Source organism: Orcinus orca, chromosome 7 (genome assembly GCF_937001465.1).
Source record: "Orcinus orca chromosome 7, mOrcOrc1.1, whole genome shotgun sequence".
NCBI classification, from domain to species: domain Eukaryota; kingdom Metazoa; phylum Chordata; class Mammalia; order Artiodactyla; family Delphinidae; genus Orcinus; species Orcinus orca.
Window position 1 is genome coordinate 18,581,888 of NC_064565.1, and position 15,204 is coordinate 18,597,091.

The 15,204-nt window shown below is 39.7% G+C and overlaps 1 protein-coding gene across 11 annotated transcripts in view; it reads right to left on the bottom strand.

The window, feature by feature from the left end:
* INSIG2 (insulin induced gene 2) overlaps positions 1 to 15,180 on the bottom strand; it is a 33,496-nt gene extending 18,316 nt beyond the window's left edge. For 3 of the 11 annotated variants that reach the window (XR_007478537.1, XM_049712629.1, XM_049712630.1), the window contains exons 1-2: positions 8,993 to 10,136; positions 384 to 776 (exon numbers count right to left, since the gene is read on the bottom strand). Coding sequence is in view for 9 of the 11 variants with exons in the window: in XM_049712629.1 (XP_049568586.1) it covers positions 384 to 627 (244 nt within the window). In the remaining 2 variants the exon portion in view is untranslated. The other 8 variants (XM_049712628.1, XM_033440372.2, XM_004276497.4 and 5 more) reach the window with 8 other exon arrangements.
* Between the last annotated feature and the right edge of the window lie 24 nt (positions 15,181 to 15,204).

The following is a 15,204-nucleotide window of genomic DNA, read 5'->3' on the forward strand; positions in this document are numbered from 1 at the left end:
AGGATTGAATTTTTAAAAGTCATATGGGTCAGTCAGATAGAAATCAGACACAAAAGAGTACAAACTCTATGATTCCATTTATATCACATTCTAGAACAGGCAAAAATAATCCAGTGACAGCCTGAGGCTGGGGGTAGGCTGCAAAAGGGCACAGGAGAATTTAGGGGGTAATAGAAATGTTCTATACCTGGATTGTGGTGGTAGTTACATGACTTCTATGTATTTGTCTAAACTCATCAAACTGTTCATTTAAAACAGGTCTACTGCACTCTATTTAAATTACACCTCAATAAAGCTAATTTTTTTAAAGTATTGCCCAGACAATATTGATACTCATTTACCCTAATTCCTTTCTAAGTGTTACAGACATGGCCTTCACGTACCTGAAGCTGTGCCACAGCATGGCGGTACCCACCATGCTGAAGAAAAGATGCTTGCAATCACATCAGGTGGAAAGAGCGTCACATTTCTCTGAATCTGAAGTAAATTTAACACTAATGCAAGAAATACTCCAATAAAAAACAGCACTACTCCTCGAATCATCAAGTTCACAGTTCGGCTAGTGACAGATGAGATATAGGGACCACACTTTTTGGGCCCAGGTGACTGTGTCTCTCCTTCCGCCATGGTTTCATAAGTTCAGTAAGTCAGCAAAAAAATTTTAAAAAGAGGAAGAAGAAATGGCTTCTCAGCTGAAAAGCCAACTGCCTGAACCAAAGCAGATTGGCGTTTCAACAATATTGCATCTCGTCCTAAAATAGGACCTACCAGAAATCCTGCAAGAGATAAGAAAAAAGAAATCAATGTGTCTAATAAATGACTATACAATTTTCCTGATTTCAATACTAATTCATTTTAAAGGCCAAATAACGAATTGACAAGCTTATATATTTATTTAAATTATTTACTGAATAAGAAGACATTTAAAAAGCATTTTTATATGAATGATGTAATAAAAATAAAGTGCTAAATCTATATTTACTAGGACAGAATTAGTGAGCTAAGAGACTAAAAGGTTAGAATAATAGTAAAAACAGCTAGCCCCACATCAGTGGAAAAAGCAGGACGGGTTATCTGAGACACTTCTACTAGAAACTGGAAGATCAAAATCAGGTTTCTGTTTCTTCTACCCAAATCTCCAAGCCCAAGTAACTGATGGGCTTGGAGATTCAGGTAGAAATTTTTACACTTTACAGAAAATAAATAAATTTCTACTTTACAGAAAATCAACATATTCTGACTGAAAATGTTACATTGCTCTGAATAAAATGTGACTTGCTCGTGAGGACCATCTCCATAGGGGAATAAAATGATCTCTTTTGATGTTTAATGTTGATATATGTGAATTTCTGCACAAAAGTATCTTACAAAAAAACAGACGACCACCCACTCACTCACACATACACCAAGCACAGAAACCAGACCTGACCCGCTGTCACCAGGGCCCGAGTTGTGTCCCACCCCTGCCTTGACCCAGTCTGCCCTTGTTGCAATCATGGGAGCTATTATGAGAAAGCTGCAGTAGGAAGCAGAAGAAAGTGAGCTAAGAAAATAACGAATAACCTCTTGGCTAGATGCTAAGAAGTTTGATCCACATGGCTAAAACCTAGAACTTTGCAAGTACAGTCACTCTAGGTATTCACTCACCCCTCTAAACCAACGTGAACTTTCCTTTGTATATGTTTAAGACAAGTAACATTTGAGGCTATCTAGGAGCTGTCCTTTTAACTCTCACAATAACCCTAACAGGTAAGTGCAATTATGTCCGTTTTACAGGTGAGGTGTAAAAGCAAAGAAAGGTTAAGTCACTCAACCAAGTTTCCAGCCTTAGTAAGAGGGCAAGCTGGGATTCAAATCCATGCAGTCTGTCTGGCTCCAAAGCCCTCATTCATACCATTATGTTCAGCCTCCCAAATTGTTACATGTTGCCCTAAATTCTTTTTCTATGAATACTTTTTTTGAAGTGGGAAAGTATTATACAGACTATTTTCATAACTTACCATTATCCCACCTAACAGTATATCTTGGGATATTTCCTTTGAATCTCTAAGTATTTTATTTAAACCTTTACTATGGCACTTCTTATAGGTACCTTATGATGATATGTATAGTTGCTTTACAGATTATAAAATTTCTATGTAGGTCTTATTCACTATCAAGTTTTTGCTGTGCCTACGTACCCAGACAGGTACGTGCCTAGCTCATAGTAGGAGCTCTACATATTCATATTTGTTTCATTAAATTAGGTTAACTCCTTTTGAATCAAAGTATATTGGGTTAAGCAGGCCTTTTTTTTTTTAACATCTTTATTGGTGTATAATTGCTTTACGATGCTGTGTTAGTTTCTGCTTTGTAACAAAGTGAATCATCTATACATATATATATATCCCCATATCTCCTCCCTCCCACCCTCCCTAGCCCACCCCTCTAGGTGGTCACAAAGCACCGAGATGATCTTCCTGTGCTATGCGGCTGCTTCCCACTACCTATTTTACATTTGGTAGTGTACATATGTCCATGCCACTCTCTCACTTCGTCCCAGCTTACCCTTCCCATTCCCCATGTCCTCAAGTCCATTCCCTACATCTGCATCTTTATTCCTGTCCTGCCCATAGGTTCTTCAGAACATTTATTTATTTATTTTTTTAGATTCCATATATATGGGTTAGCCTATGGTATTTTATTTTTCTCGTTCTGACTTACTTCACTCTGTACGACAGACTCCAGGTCCACCCACCTCACTACAAATAATTCAATTTCGTTTCTTTTTATGGCTGAGTAATATTCCATTGTATATATGTGCCACATCTTCTTTATCCATTCATCTGTCGATGGACACTTAGGTTGCTTCCACGTCCTGCTATTGTAAACAGTACTGCAATGAACATTGTGGTACATGACTCTTTTTGAATTATGGTTTTCTTAGGATATATGCCCAGTAGTGGGATTGCTGGGTCGTATGGTAGATCTATTTTTAGTTTTTTAAGGAACCTCCATACTGTTCTTCATAGTGGCTGTATCAATTTACATTCCCACCAACAGTGCAACAGGGTTCCCTTTTCTCCACAACCTCTCCAGGATTTATTGTTTGTAGATTTTTTGATGATGGCCATTCTGACTGGTGTGAGGTGATACCTCATTTTAGTTTTGATTTGCATTTCTCTAATGATTAATGACGCTGAGCATCCTTTCATGTGTTTGTTGGCGATCTGTATATCTTCTTGGGAGAAATGTATATTTAGGTCTTCTGCCCATTTTTGGATTGGGTTGTTTGTTTTTTTGATATTGAGCTGCATGAGCTGCTTGTAAATTTTGGAGATTAATCCTTTGTCAGTTGCTTCATTTGCAAATACCTTCTCTCATTCTGAGGGTGGTCTTTTCGTTTTGTTTATGCTTTCCTTTGCTGTGCAAAGGCTTTTAAGTTTCATTAGGTCCCATTTGTTTATTTTTGTTTTTATTTTCATTTCTCTAGGACATGGATCAAAAAGATCTTGCTGTGATTTATGTCATAGAGTGTTCTGCCTATGTTTTCCTGTAACAGTATTATAGTGGCTGGCCTTACATTTAGGTCTTTAATCCATCTGGAGTTTATTTTTGTATATGGTGTTAGGGAGTGTTCTAATTTCATTCTTTTACATGTACCTGTCCGGTTTTCCCAGCACCACTTCTTGAAGAGCCTGTCTTTTCTCCATTGTATATTCTTGCCTCCTTTATCAAAAATAAGGTGACCATATGTGTGTGGGTTTATCTCTGGGCTTCCTATACTGTTTCATTGATCTGTATTTCTATTTTTGTGCCAGTACCATACTGTCTTCATTACTGTAGCTTTGTATTATAGTCTGAAGTCCAGGAGCTTGATTCTTCCAGCTCCGTTTTTCTTTCTCAAGATTGCTTTGGCTACTCGGGGTCTTCTGTGTTTCCATACAAATTGTGAAATTCATTCCAGTTCTGTGAAAAATGCCATTGGTAGTTTGATAAGGATTGCACTGAATCTGTAGATTGTGTTGGGTAGAATAGTCATTTTCACAGTGTGATTCTTCCAATCCTAGAATATGGTGTATCTCTCCATCTATTTCTATCAACTTTAATTTCTTTCATCAGTGTCTTATAGTTTTCTGCATGTAGGTCTTTGTCTCCTTAGGTAGGTGTATTCCTATGTATTCTATTCTTTTTGTTGCAGTGGTAAATGGGAGTGTTTCCTTAATTTCTCTTCAGATTTTTCATCATTAGTGCATAGGAATGCAAGAGATTTCTGTGCATTAATTTTGTAGCCTGCTACTCTACCAAATTCATTGATTAGCTCTACTAGTTTTCTGGTAGCATCTTTAGGATTCTCTATGTATAGTATCATGTTATCTGTGAACAGTGTCAGCTTTACTTCTTCTTTTCCAAGTTGGATTCCTTTTACTTCTTTTTCTTCTCTGATTGCTGTGGCTAAAACTTCCAAAACTATGTTGAATAAGAGTGGTGAGAGTGGACAACCTTCTCTTGTTCCTGATCTTAGAGGAAATGGTTTCAGTTTTTCACCATAGAGAACGATGTTGGCTGTGGATTTGTCATATATGACCTTTATTATGTTGAGGTAAGTTCCCTCTATGCCTACTTTCTGGAGGGTTTTATCATAAATGGGTGTTGAATTTTGTCCAAAGGTTTTTCTGCCTCTATTGAGAGGATCGTATGGTTTTTCTCCTTCAATTTGTTAATATGGTTTATCACATTGATAGTTTGCATATATTGAAGAACCCTTGCATTCCTGGGGTAAACCCCACTTGATCATGCTGTATGATCCTTTTCATGTGCTACTGGATTCTGTTTGCTAGCATCTTGTTGAGAATTTTTGGATCTATGTTCATCAGTGACATTGGCCTGTAGTTTTCTTTCTTGTGACATCTTTGATTTTGGTATCAGGGTGATGATGGCCTCATAGAATGAGCTTGAGAGTGTTCCTCCCTCTGCTATATTTTGGAAGAGTTTGAGGACAGGTGTTAGCTCTTCTCTAAATGTTTGATAGAATTTACCTGTGAAGCCATCTGGTCCTGGGCTTTTGTTTGTTGGGAGATTTTTAATCACAGTCTTAATTTCAGTGCTTGTGATTGATCTGTGTATATTTCCTATTTCTTCCTGGTTCAGTCTGGGAAGGTTGTGCTTTTCTTAGAATTTGTCCATTTCTTCCAGGCTGTCCATTTTATTAGCATACAGTTGCTTGTAGTAATCTCTCATGATCCTTTGTATTTCTGCAGTGTCAGCTGTTACCTCTCCTTTTTCATTTCTAATTCTATTCATTTGAGTCTTCTCCCTTTTTTTCTTGATGAGTCTGGCTAATGGTCTGTCAATTTTGTTTATCTTCTCAAAGAACCAGTTTTTAGTTTTACTGATCTTTGCTATTGTTTCCTTCATTTCTTTTTCACTTATTTCTGATCTGGTCTTTATGATTTCTTTCCTTCTCCTAACTTTTGGGTTTTTTTGTTCTTCTTTCTCTAATTGCTTTAGGTGTAAGGTTAGGTTGTTTATTTGAGATGTTTCTTGTTTCTAGAGGTAGGATTGTATTGCTATAAATTTCCCTCTTAGAACTGCTTTTGCTGCTTCCCATAGGTTTTAGCTCATCGTGTTTTCATTGTCATTTGTTTCTAGGTATTTTTTAATTTCCTTTTTGATTTCTTCAGTGATGTCTTGATTATTTAGTAGTGTATTGTTTAGCCTCCATGTGTTGGTATTTTTTACAGAATTTTTCCTGCAATTGATACCTAGTCTCATAGCATTGTGGTCGGAAAAGATACTTGATGTGATTTCAATTTTCTTAAATTCACCAAGGCTTGATTTGTGACCCAAGATATGATCTATCCTGGAGAATGTTCCATGAGCACTTGAGAAGAAAGTGTATTCTGTTGTTTTTGGATGGAATGTCTTATAAATATCAATTAAGTCCATCTTGTTTAATATATCATTTAAAGCTTGTGTTTTCTTATTGATTTTCATTTTGGGTGATCTGTCCACTGGTGAAATTGGGGTGTTAAAGTCCCCTACTATGATTGTGTTACTGTCAATTTCCCCTTTTTATGTCTGTTAGCATTTGCCTTGTGTATTGAGGTGCTCCTATGTTGGATGCATAGATATTTACAATTGTTATATCTTCTTCTTATATTGATGCCTTGATCATTATGTACTGTCCTTCTGTGTCTCTTGTAATAGTCTTTGTTTTAAAGTCTATTTTGTCTCATATGAGAATTGCTAATGCAGCTTTCTTTTGATTTCCATTTGCATGAAATATCTTTTTCCATCCCTTCACTTTCAGTCTGTATGTGTCCCTAGGTCTGAAGTGGGTCTCTTGTAGACAACATATATACAGGTCTTGTTTTTTGGATCCATTCAGTTAGTCTATGTCTTTTGGTTGGAGCATTTAATCCATTTATATTTAAGGTGGTTATCAATATGTATTTTCCTTTACCATATTCTTAATTGTTTGAGTTTGTTATTGTAGGTCTTTTCCTTCCCTTGTGTTTCCTGCCTAGAGAAGTTCCTTTAGCATTTGTCATAAAGCTGGTTTGGTGGTGCTGAATTTTCTTAGCTTTTGCTTGCCTGTAAAGATTTTAATTTCTCTGTCGAATCTGAATGAGATCTCTCTGGGTAGACTAATCTTGGTTGTAGGGTTTTCCCTTTCATCACTTTAAATATGTGCTGCCACTCCCTTGTGGCTTGCAGAGTTTCTGCTGAAAGATCAGTTGTTAACCTTATGGGGATTCCCTTGTATGTTACTTGTTGCTTTTCCCTTGCTGCTTTTAATATTTTTTCTTTGTATTTAATTGTTGATAGCTTGATTAATATGTGTCTTGGTGTGTTTCCCCTTGGATTTATCCTGTATGGGACTCTCTGAGCTTCCTGGACTTGACTATTTCTTTTCCATATTAGGGAAGTTTTCAACTATAATCTCTTCAAATATTTTCTCAGTCCCTTTCTTTTTCTCTTCTTCTTCTGGGACCCCTATAATTCGAATGTTGGTGCATTTAATGTTGTCCCAGAGGTCTCTGAGACTGTCCTCCATTCTTTTCATTCTTTTTTCTTTATTCTGCTCTGTGGTAGTTATTTCCACTACTTTATCTTCCAGGTCACTTATCCGTTCTTCAGCCTCAGTTATTCTGCTACTGATTCCTTCTAGAAAATTTTAAATTTCATTTTATTGTGTTGCTCATCAGTGTTTGTTTGCTCTTTAGTTCTTCTAGGTCCTTGTTAAAAGTTTCCTGTATTTTCTCCATTCTATTTCCAAGATTTTGGATCATCTTTACTATCATTACTCTGAATTCTTTTTCTGGTAGACTGCCTATTTCCTCTTCATTTTTTTGGTCTGGTGGGTTTTTACCTTGCTCCTTCATCTGCTGCGTGTTTCTCTGTCTTCTCATTTTGCTTAACTTACTGTGTTTGGGGTCTCCTTTTCATAGGCTGCAGATTCGTAGTTCCTGTTGTTTTGACGTCTGCCCCCAGTGGCTAAGGTTGGTTCAGTGGGTTGTGTAGGCTTCCTGGTGGAGGGGACTGGTGCCTGTATTCTGGTGGATAAGGTTGGATCTTGTCTTTCTGGTGGGCAGAACCGCGAGGGACCCCTATAATTCAAATGTTGGTGCGTTTAGTGTCCCAGAGGTCTCTGAGACTGTCTTCAATTCTTTTCATTCTTTTTTCTTTATTCTGCTCTGCAGTAGTTATTTGCACTATTTTATCTTCCAGGTCACTTCTCTGTTCTTCTACCTCAGTTATTCTGCTATTGTTTCCTTCTAGAGAATATTTAATTTCATTTATTGTGTTGTTCATCATTGTTTGTTCTTTAGTTCTTCTAGGTCCTTGTTAAATGTTTCTTGTATCTTCTCCATTCTATTTCCAAGATTTTGGATCATCTTTACTATCATTACTATGAATTCCTTTTCAGTTAGACTTCCTATTTCCTCTGCATTTGTTTGGTCTGGTGGGTTTTTACCTTGCTCCTTCATCTGCTGCGTATTCCTCTGTATTCTCATTTTGCTTAACTTAGTGTGTTTGGGGTCTCCTTTTCATAGGCTGCAGATTCATAGTTCCTGTTGTTTTTGGTGTCTGCCCGCAGTGGGTAAGGTTAGTTCAGTGGGTTGTGTAGGCTTCCAGGTGGAGGGGATTGGTATCTGTGCCCTGGTGGATGAGGCGATCTGGATCTTGTCTTTCTGGTGGGCAGGACCTCATCCAGTAGTGTGTTTTGGGGTGTCTGTGACCTTACAATGATTTTAGGCAGCCTCTCTGCTAATGGGTGGGGTTGTGTTCCTGTCTTGCTAGTTGCTTGGCATAGGGTGTCCAGCACTATAGCTTGTTAGTCGTTGAGTGGAGCTGGGTCTTAGGATTGAGATGGAGATCTCTGGGAGAGCTTTCTCTGTTTGATATTACGTAGAGCCACGAGGTCTCTGATAGACCAATGTCCTGAACTCAGCTCTCCCACCTCAGAGGCACAGGCCTGACACCTGGCCAGAGCACCAAGACCCTGTCAGCCACATGGCTCAGAAGAAAAGGGAGAAAAATAAAAAGAAAGAAAAAATAATACTAAAATAAAATAAAATAAAGTTATAAAAATAAAACTATTTTTTAAATTATTAAAAATAAAAAAAATTTAAAAGGAAGAAAAAAAAAAGAAAGGAAGAAGAGAGCAACCAAACCAAAAAGATCCACCAATGATAACAAGCGCTCAAAACTATCCAAAAAAAAAAGCAGACAGACAGAACCCTAGGACAAATGGTAAAAGCAAAGCTATACAGACAAAATCACACAAAGAAGCATACACATACACACTCACAGAAAGAGAAACAGGAAAAAAATATACATATATCTCTATGTAAAAAAAAAAAATGGAACAGAGCAACCAAATCAATAAACAAATCTACCAATAACCATAAACTCTAAATACTAAACAAGATAAACATAAAACCAGAAACAAATTAGATGCAGAAAACAAACACCCAAGCCTACAGCTGATCCCAAAATCCACCACCTCAATTTTGGGATGATTCGTTGTCTATTCAGGTACTCCACAGATGCAGGGTACATCAAGTTGATTGTGGAGATTAAATCCACTGCTCCTGAGGTTGCACAGAGAAATTTCCCTTCTCTTCTTTGTTCGCACAGCTCCTGGGGTTCAGCTTTGGATTTGGCCCCTCCTCTGCATGTAGGTCTCCTGAGGGCGTCTGTTCTTTGCTCAGAAAGGACGGGGTTAAAATAGCAGCTGATTAGGGGGCTCTGGCTCACTCAGGCCGGTGGGGCAGAGAGGCATATGGAATGTGGGCCAAGCCTGCGGCGGCAGAGGCCAGCATGACATTGCAACAGCCTGACCTGTGCTGTGTGTTCTCCCGGGGAAGCTGTCCCTGGATCATGGGACCCTGGCAGTGGCAGGCTGCACAGGCTCCCAGGAGGGGAGGTGTGGATAGTGAACTGTGCTTGCACACAGTCTTCTTGGTGGCGGCAGCAGCAGCCTTAGCGTTTCATGCCCGTCTCTGGAGTCCGTGCTGACAGCCACGGCTCGCGCCCATCTCTGTAGCTCATTTAGGCAGTGCTCTGAATCCCCTCTCCTCGCGCACCCTGAAACAACGGTCTCTTGCCTCTTAGGCAGGTCCAGACCTTTTCCCAGACTCCCTCCTGGCTAGCTGTGCACACTAGCCCCCTTCAGACTGTGTTCACGCTGCCAACCCCAGTCCTCTCCCTGGGATCTGACCTCCGAAACCCGAAACCAGAGCCTCAGCTCCCAGCCCCCGCCCGCCCCGGTGGTTGAGCAGACAAGCCTCTCGGGCTGGTGAGTGCTGGTCGGCACCGATCCTCTGTGCGGGAATCTCTCCACTTTGCCCTCCACACCCCTGTTGCTGCGCTCTCCTCGGTGGCTCCAAAGCTCTCCCCCCTCACCCACCGCCCATCTCCGCCAGTGAAGGGGCTTCCTAGTGTGTGGAAACATTTCCTCCTTCACAGCTCCCTCCCAGAGGTGCAGGTCCTGTCCCTATTCTTTTGTCTCTATATTTTCTTTTTTCTTTTGCCCTACCCAGGTCCATGGGGAGTTTCTTGCCTTTTGGGAAGTCTGAGGTCTTCTGCCAGCGTTCAGTAGGTGTTCTGTAGGAGTTGTTCCACATGTAGATGTATTTCTGATGTATCTGTGGGGAGGAAGGTGATCTCCACGTCTTACTCCTCCACCATCTTGAAGGTCTCTCCTAAGCAGGCCTTTTGGAAGGTGAACCTAACCTAGCAGTTAATCATCTTTAAAATATATGTCCTGTAAGCTTCCAAGTTTCAAACTACCTTATAAATGAATTTTGGGAACAAAACCCATGTGTAAACTGGAGGGAGGGGTGGGGGTGTTGAGTTTAGAAATAATCAGTATGAAAATGAGAACATCTGTAAGCACTAGTAACTTTCACAGCCTATCAGTTCCACATTATAAACAGAAACAATACACTTTTTTTTACTGTGCCTCTACCACACTCAAAGCTCTGTGCCCAACACCCAAGGGGGGAATTTTATCCTCAAGCTCACAAACCTACTTACTGTACAACATCACTGAGCTCTATAGCTTAGCAGCCTTGAGAAAACAGTACATATTATAGCTGATTCATAGGAAAATATATTCTAAACACCTACTGAAAATCCTAGAAAACATAGAAAACATCTCCCCTTGACCTGGTCTTGCAGACTATTCCTTGCTGTGGTATCCAGCATGTCAGCATGTCATGTGTTCTACAGTGTTCAGTATCTACAGAATTCATCATCATCATTATCATCACGATACAGCACCCATTTATGGAGGGCCTACTCCATGCCAGGCATATAGTAACTCTAATCTTCAAAATAATGCTAAAGGTAGGTATTATCATCCACATTTTACAAATGAAGATATAAAGTCAAAGAGACTTAACAACTTGCCTATGGTCACATGACATGCAGTATTAGAACTGGAATTGTACCTTACATCTGACTGATGCCAAAACCCATCCTCTTTCCTCTAAAACTTGAGTCCCATTCCAGCCCAACTCCTTAGACTTCTTTTTTGGCATCCCCTATAGAAGGGGATTTGGTTACTGAAAAGATGGACAGACACTGGAAAACAATCTTAACTGTAAATATTCTCAAGGTACTAATGTAAATTAATGTCCAACCAGAAAGACCATAAGAATAAATGTACAAACAAATAAATTTTCTTTAAAAGTACTAGATCCAGGAGTAAAAATATGTATTAAAGAAAAAAATCATATGGCCAACTTACATACAGTATTAGACCAAGAGTTGACTCCTCATTTCCCAAACTTCAGCAGACACAACAATACCTCCCGCTTTCTGCTACTAAAACAGCTACTAGAGGACAAAGAGTAAATACACATTTTAAGTAACCCAAATTGCTCTAGTATATCTAGTAAATTGTTTCTGTCTGTGAATTTTTCCAAAAGGGAATTTTATGTTGAATAATATTTTTAAAAGAACAAAACAGCTTCAGTTTTAAAAAGCTATTCTGGTGTGGTAGGTCCCATCTCACATCACACACCAGTGTTTGTCAAAGAGCACTGGCATTTTGGGCAGGGCAATTTCTTGTTGTTTGGAACTGCCCTAAGCATTGAAAAACATTTAGCAGCCCTGGCTCGTGCCCACTAAATGCCAGTACATGCCCCCTCCCCACTCTGAGATAACCAAACATGGCCTTACATGTTTCCAAATTCCCACAGAGAGGCAATGTTCTCCCACTGAGAGACACTGATTGCTAGACTCTTTCCGCATTCTATTTCCAGGATGCTAGAAACTTTCTACAATGTTTATTTATGTAATTCTGCCACAGCTGTTTACTCAACCTTTCTGAAAGTGCTTGTTTATAGTTTCTTCACCCCAAAAGTTGTCTTTAAAAATAACACAACAATTGTTTCATGTTTACCTGAATAAGATTTTTTAAGCTATTTTTTAAGTCCAAAAAGCTAATTTTGTGACTACATAATAATACAATACTATATAATTACTGGAGACAAAAATAAAAGTTAAAATGCTTTAGAATCACAGTATCCTAAAATGTAAGAAATGGAAGGGAATGGGAGTTCATCTCTTCCAGGGGCTATGTGAGTCTGATGTAAAACAAAACCAAAAAAGTTGTGGATATGTGCATTTTTCCGGTTAGGGAGTTGGACATTTTTATATCAAGTACTCAAAAAGTTCATGATCCAAAAGAAGTTAAGAACCAGTGATCTGTTTCCTGGCAAAGCAAATGAGACCCAAAGTGATTAAGTGAAGTGACAAGATCAAGAATGTGTACTACTGGGTCTTGCTACGACAAACATGTAAAGTGAACTCCTAGAAATGGCCAGACTCATCAAAGGGGTAAAAAATTCCACAAGACCATTCACCGCCTACTATGCAACAACTAAGTTCCTAAATAAAGCATGTTGTTTATAATAGTCACACATTAGGGGAGTAGGTTATTTTAAAGTGAAAGCTCTTGGAATAAGTATCCCTAATTTGTTTGTTTTCAAGTTTGGTTTTCTGATTATGTATTGATAATATCTTCCTAGAGCGTATCTATACCTTTAAATGTTACTGTTACAACAGCAATAAATTCGATTCTCAAAATTTTTTTAAAAACCTATATTTGAAAAATTTAGATTACCCAAGAAATAATTTTCTGATCAGGGAAGAAGTCTCTGGTATAAAGATACTATTTAAAAGACAATATCTCAATAGATCCTCAACAATAATCCTAGTAAGTAGGCAGGTGTTTTTAATCCTTAATCTTTTTATTTTACAAAAATAACTTTCTGAGATTATAAAACTGTTGCCGGGTAGTACCAGGACTAGCTCCAAGCACTCTGACTCCATGTCCAGAGTGTTTCCCATTTCACAACTGCCTTTTCTACAAACACCATACAGAAACAATTTAAATGCCACAAAAGAAACAGTTTTTAAAGCCATGTTGATAAACTACTGTTAATACCAAAATAACACTTTTTTTTTCCAAAAACTGACAAAGAAGAAACTTCCACAGAACATGAAAAATTCTACCTTGAGCCCTGACCTACAATTTCTATAAAGTACGTTACTGAACAAAAAGAAAAATAGTTCAAATAGTTTGGATAGATAATAACAAATCATCAAAACTGGAAAAACGTTATTCCCAGTCTATGGCTTCCTGTCAATGGATTATTATTACCTCCAGGTAAATAAAATAAGTGATTCTCAGCTTTGCGGATGAAAATCAAAGTTTACATTTGCCACTGAAACAACTTCCAGGCAACAGGCATTTGAAAACAAGCATACAAACAAAATCTCCCTAAGAACTGATTAAGTACCAATTGTATTTTAACAATTGCAACACCCCCAAAACCATACAAGATCATTTCTCTTTAAAGGAAGAGCAGTCACAGAAGTATGTTTACTCCCTCAGATTACCTGTCTCTTCAGGTGCTTAGATCAGAAAGGCTACTAAATAATAAAATTAAATTACTACCTCACATCTTTTTTATCCTATGCTCTTGTAATTAGAATGGCATTCTCAAAATAGAATAAGCATTACAGTTAGGAAAAACACACTTAAGTCAATGAAACTCTCCTTAAATAAAAGCACACAAATGTGAATCATAGGCTATGGACGCTAAAAACTTTTAGGAATAAAAACATGTTTGCCTTGAAGACCCTGCAACTCATCTTTCCTGTCAACATTAAAACCCAAACACAGAAACCATTAAGCAAGCAACATTTGCATCCCATTATTGCTTTTAAATGACAAATCTCAGTCCCCAAAAAGGTTACTCCATCGTTTGAGAATAATTTTCTGATAACAATGAAAACAAGCTCTGTCATTAAATTTCTAAATTGCATTTTATCCTTTCCTTTTCAGTCCACCACACGTAAAAGCAACAGCTGTCAGTTTAAAAAGAATCAACCTCTTTACCAAATGTACATGATTCACAGCTTCGTCACTTTATATCAGGTATGTACTGAGAACTATAACAAAACACACTACTCAACGTAATGTCCAGAGAAAGAATAAAAGGAGGAAACAGGAAGAGTACGGGGCTATTCTCTGGGGAGCCCCTATTAGTGGGGGCAGCCCTTCATTCATTTTTCACTCAATGGTTCCCTATCAGGGCCAAACCCCAAAGTTGGAAGATACAACCTAGCCTCTGCCAGACTGCCTTCATTCCTCCTGCACCCAAGACAGGAGCTTGTCTCCCCCCCCCCCCGCTCCCCCCCCCACAATCCTCAGCTCCATTGCAATAGTGATCCCGGCCAGTCTCGGTGCCCCAGCTGTCAAGACTATTCATTCCTTCTTGAAGCATTTTCTCAATAACCCTACAAAACAGTCAGCTCTCCCTGGTATATTTCCCTAGACTATCTAGCTAACGCCATACTTCACTAACTTTCTGCCAATGCTAACTGGACATGGGTCACTATCACTTAAGTTTTATCCACACTGCTTTCCTCTACCAGATTGCCAATCCCCACTGACCAACCCTAAAATCCAAGAAACTATCACCAACCGACTTCTAGGTCCTGAAAAGAGTAATCTTTGTCTTTACCATACACCTACTCCAGAGGATTCCAATTCCAATCCAAAATGCCGAAGTCCCACTCCTCAACCCAATATCAACATACCTTTTGGCGGATTCTAACCATTCTACAATACCTACCTTTTCGGATCCTTCCCCCTCCCAAGCCTGAGTCTGGTCTCCCTGGCTACGAGCCTGCCGAGTCCTGACAGCTCTATGCTTGACAGCCCGCCGACCTCCACCCCATCAGATCTCCGGGGTCGCCCTTCCCGCCGTCCTCCAGCCTTCTTTCCGCTCGGACACTCTTCCACTGACCGGGGAGCCTCGGCCTCTCCTAGACCCTCTCCCCGACCCAGGTGTCCCCTTCCGGATCTCGCCGACCCTTCTCGAGGTTAAGCAGAGCCCCTCGCCCTTCAGGCCCCATCTGTGGTCCTGGCTCCTCGTACTTGCCAGCAGGGTTCCCAGGCTGCAAAAACGCAAGCGGTTCCTCTTCCCGAGGGCCACCACCTTCCTCAGGCCCCTTCCCTCAGCACCAAGTCCACCGCGCTTCCCCGGGGAATCCCAACTCACCCCCGCCTCCGCCATCTTCTGGGACCGGCCCCCACGCACCTCCGCCGCTTCCTCCTCCCCTCCCACAACTCCTCCCGAGCTCCACTGCGCCTGTGCGGCCGACGCGGATACGCTCGGACGATCGGGGCAGAAC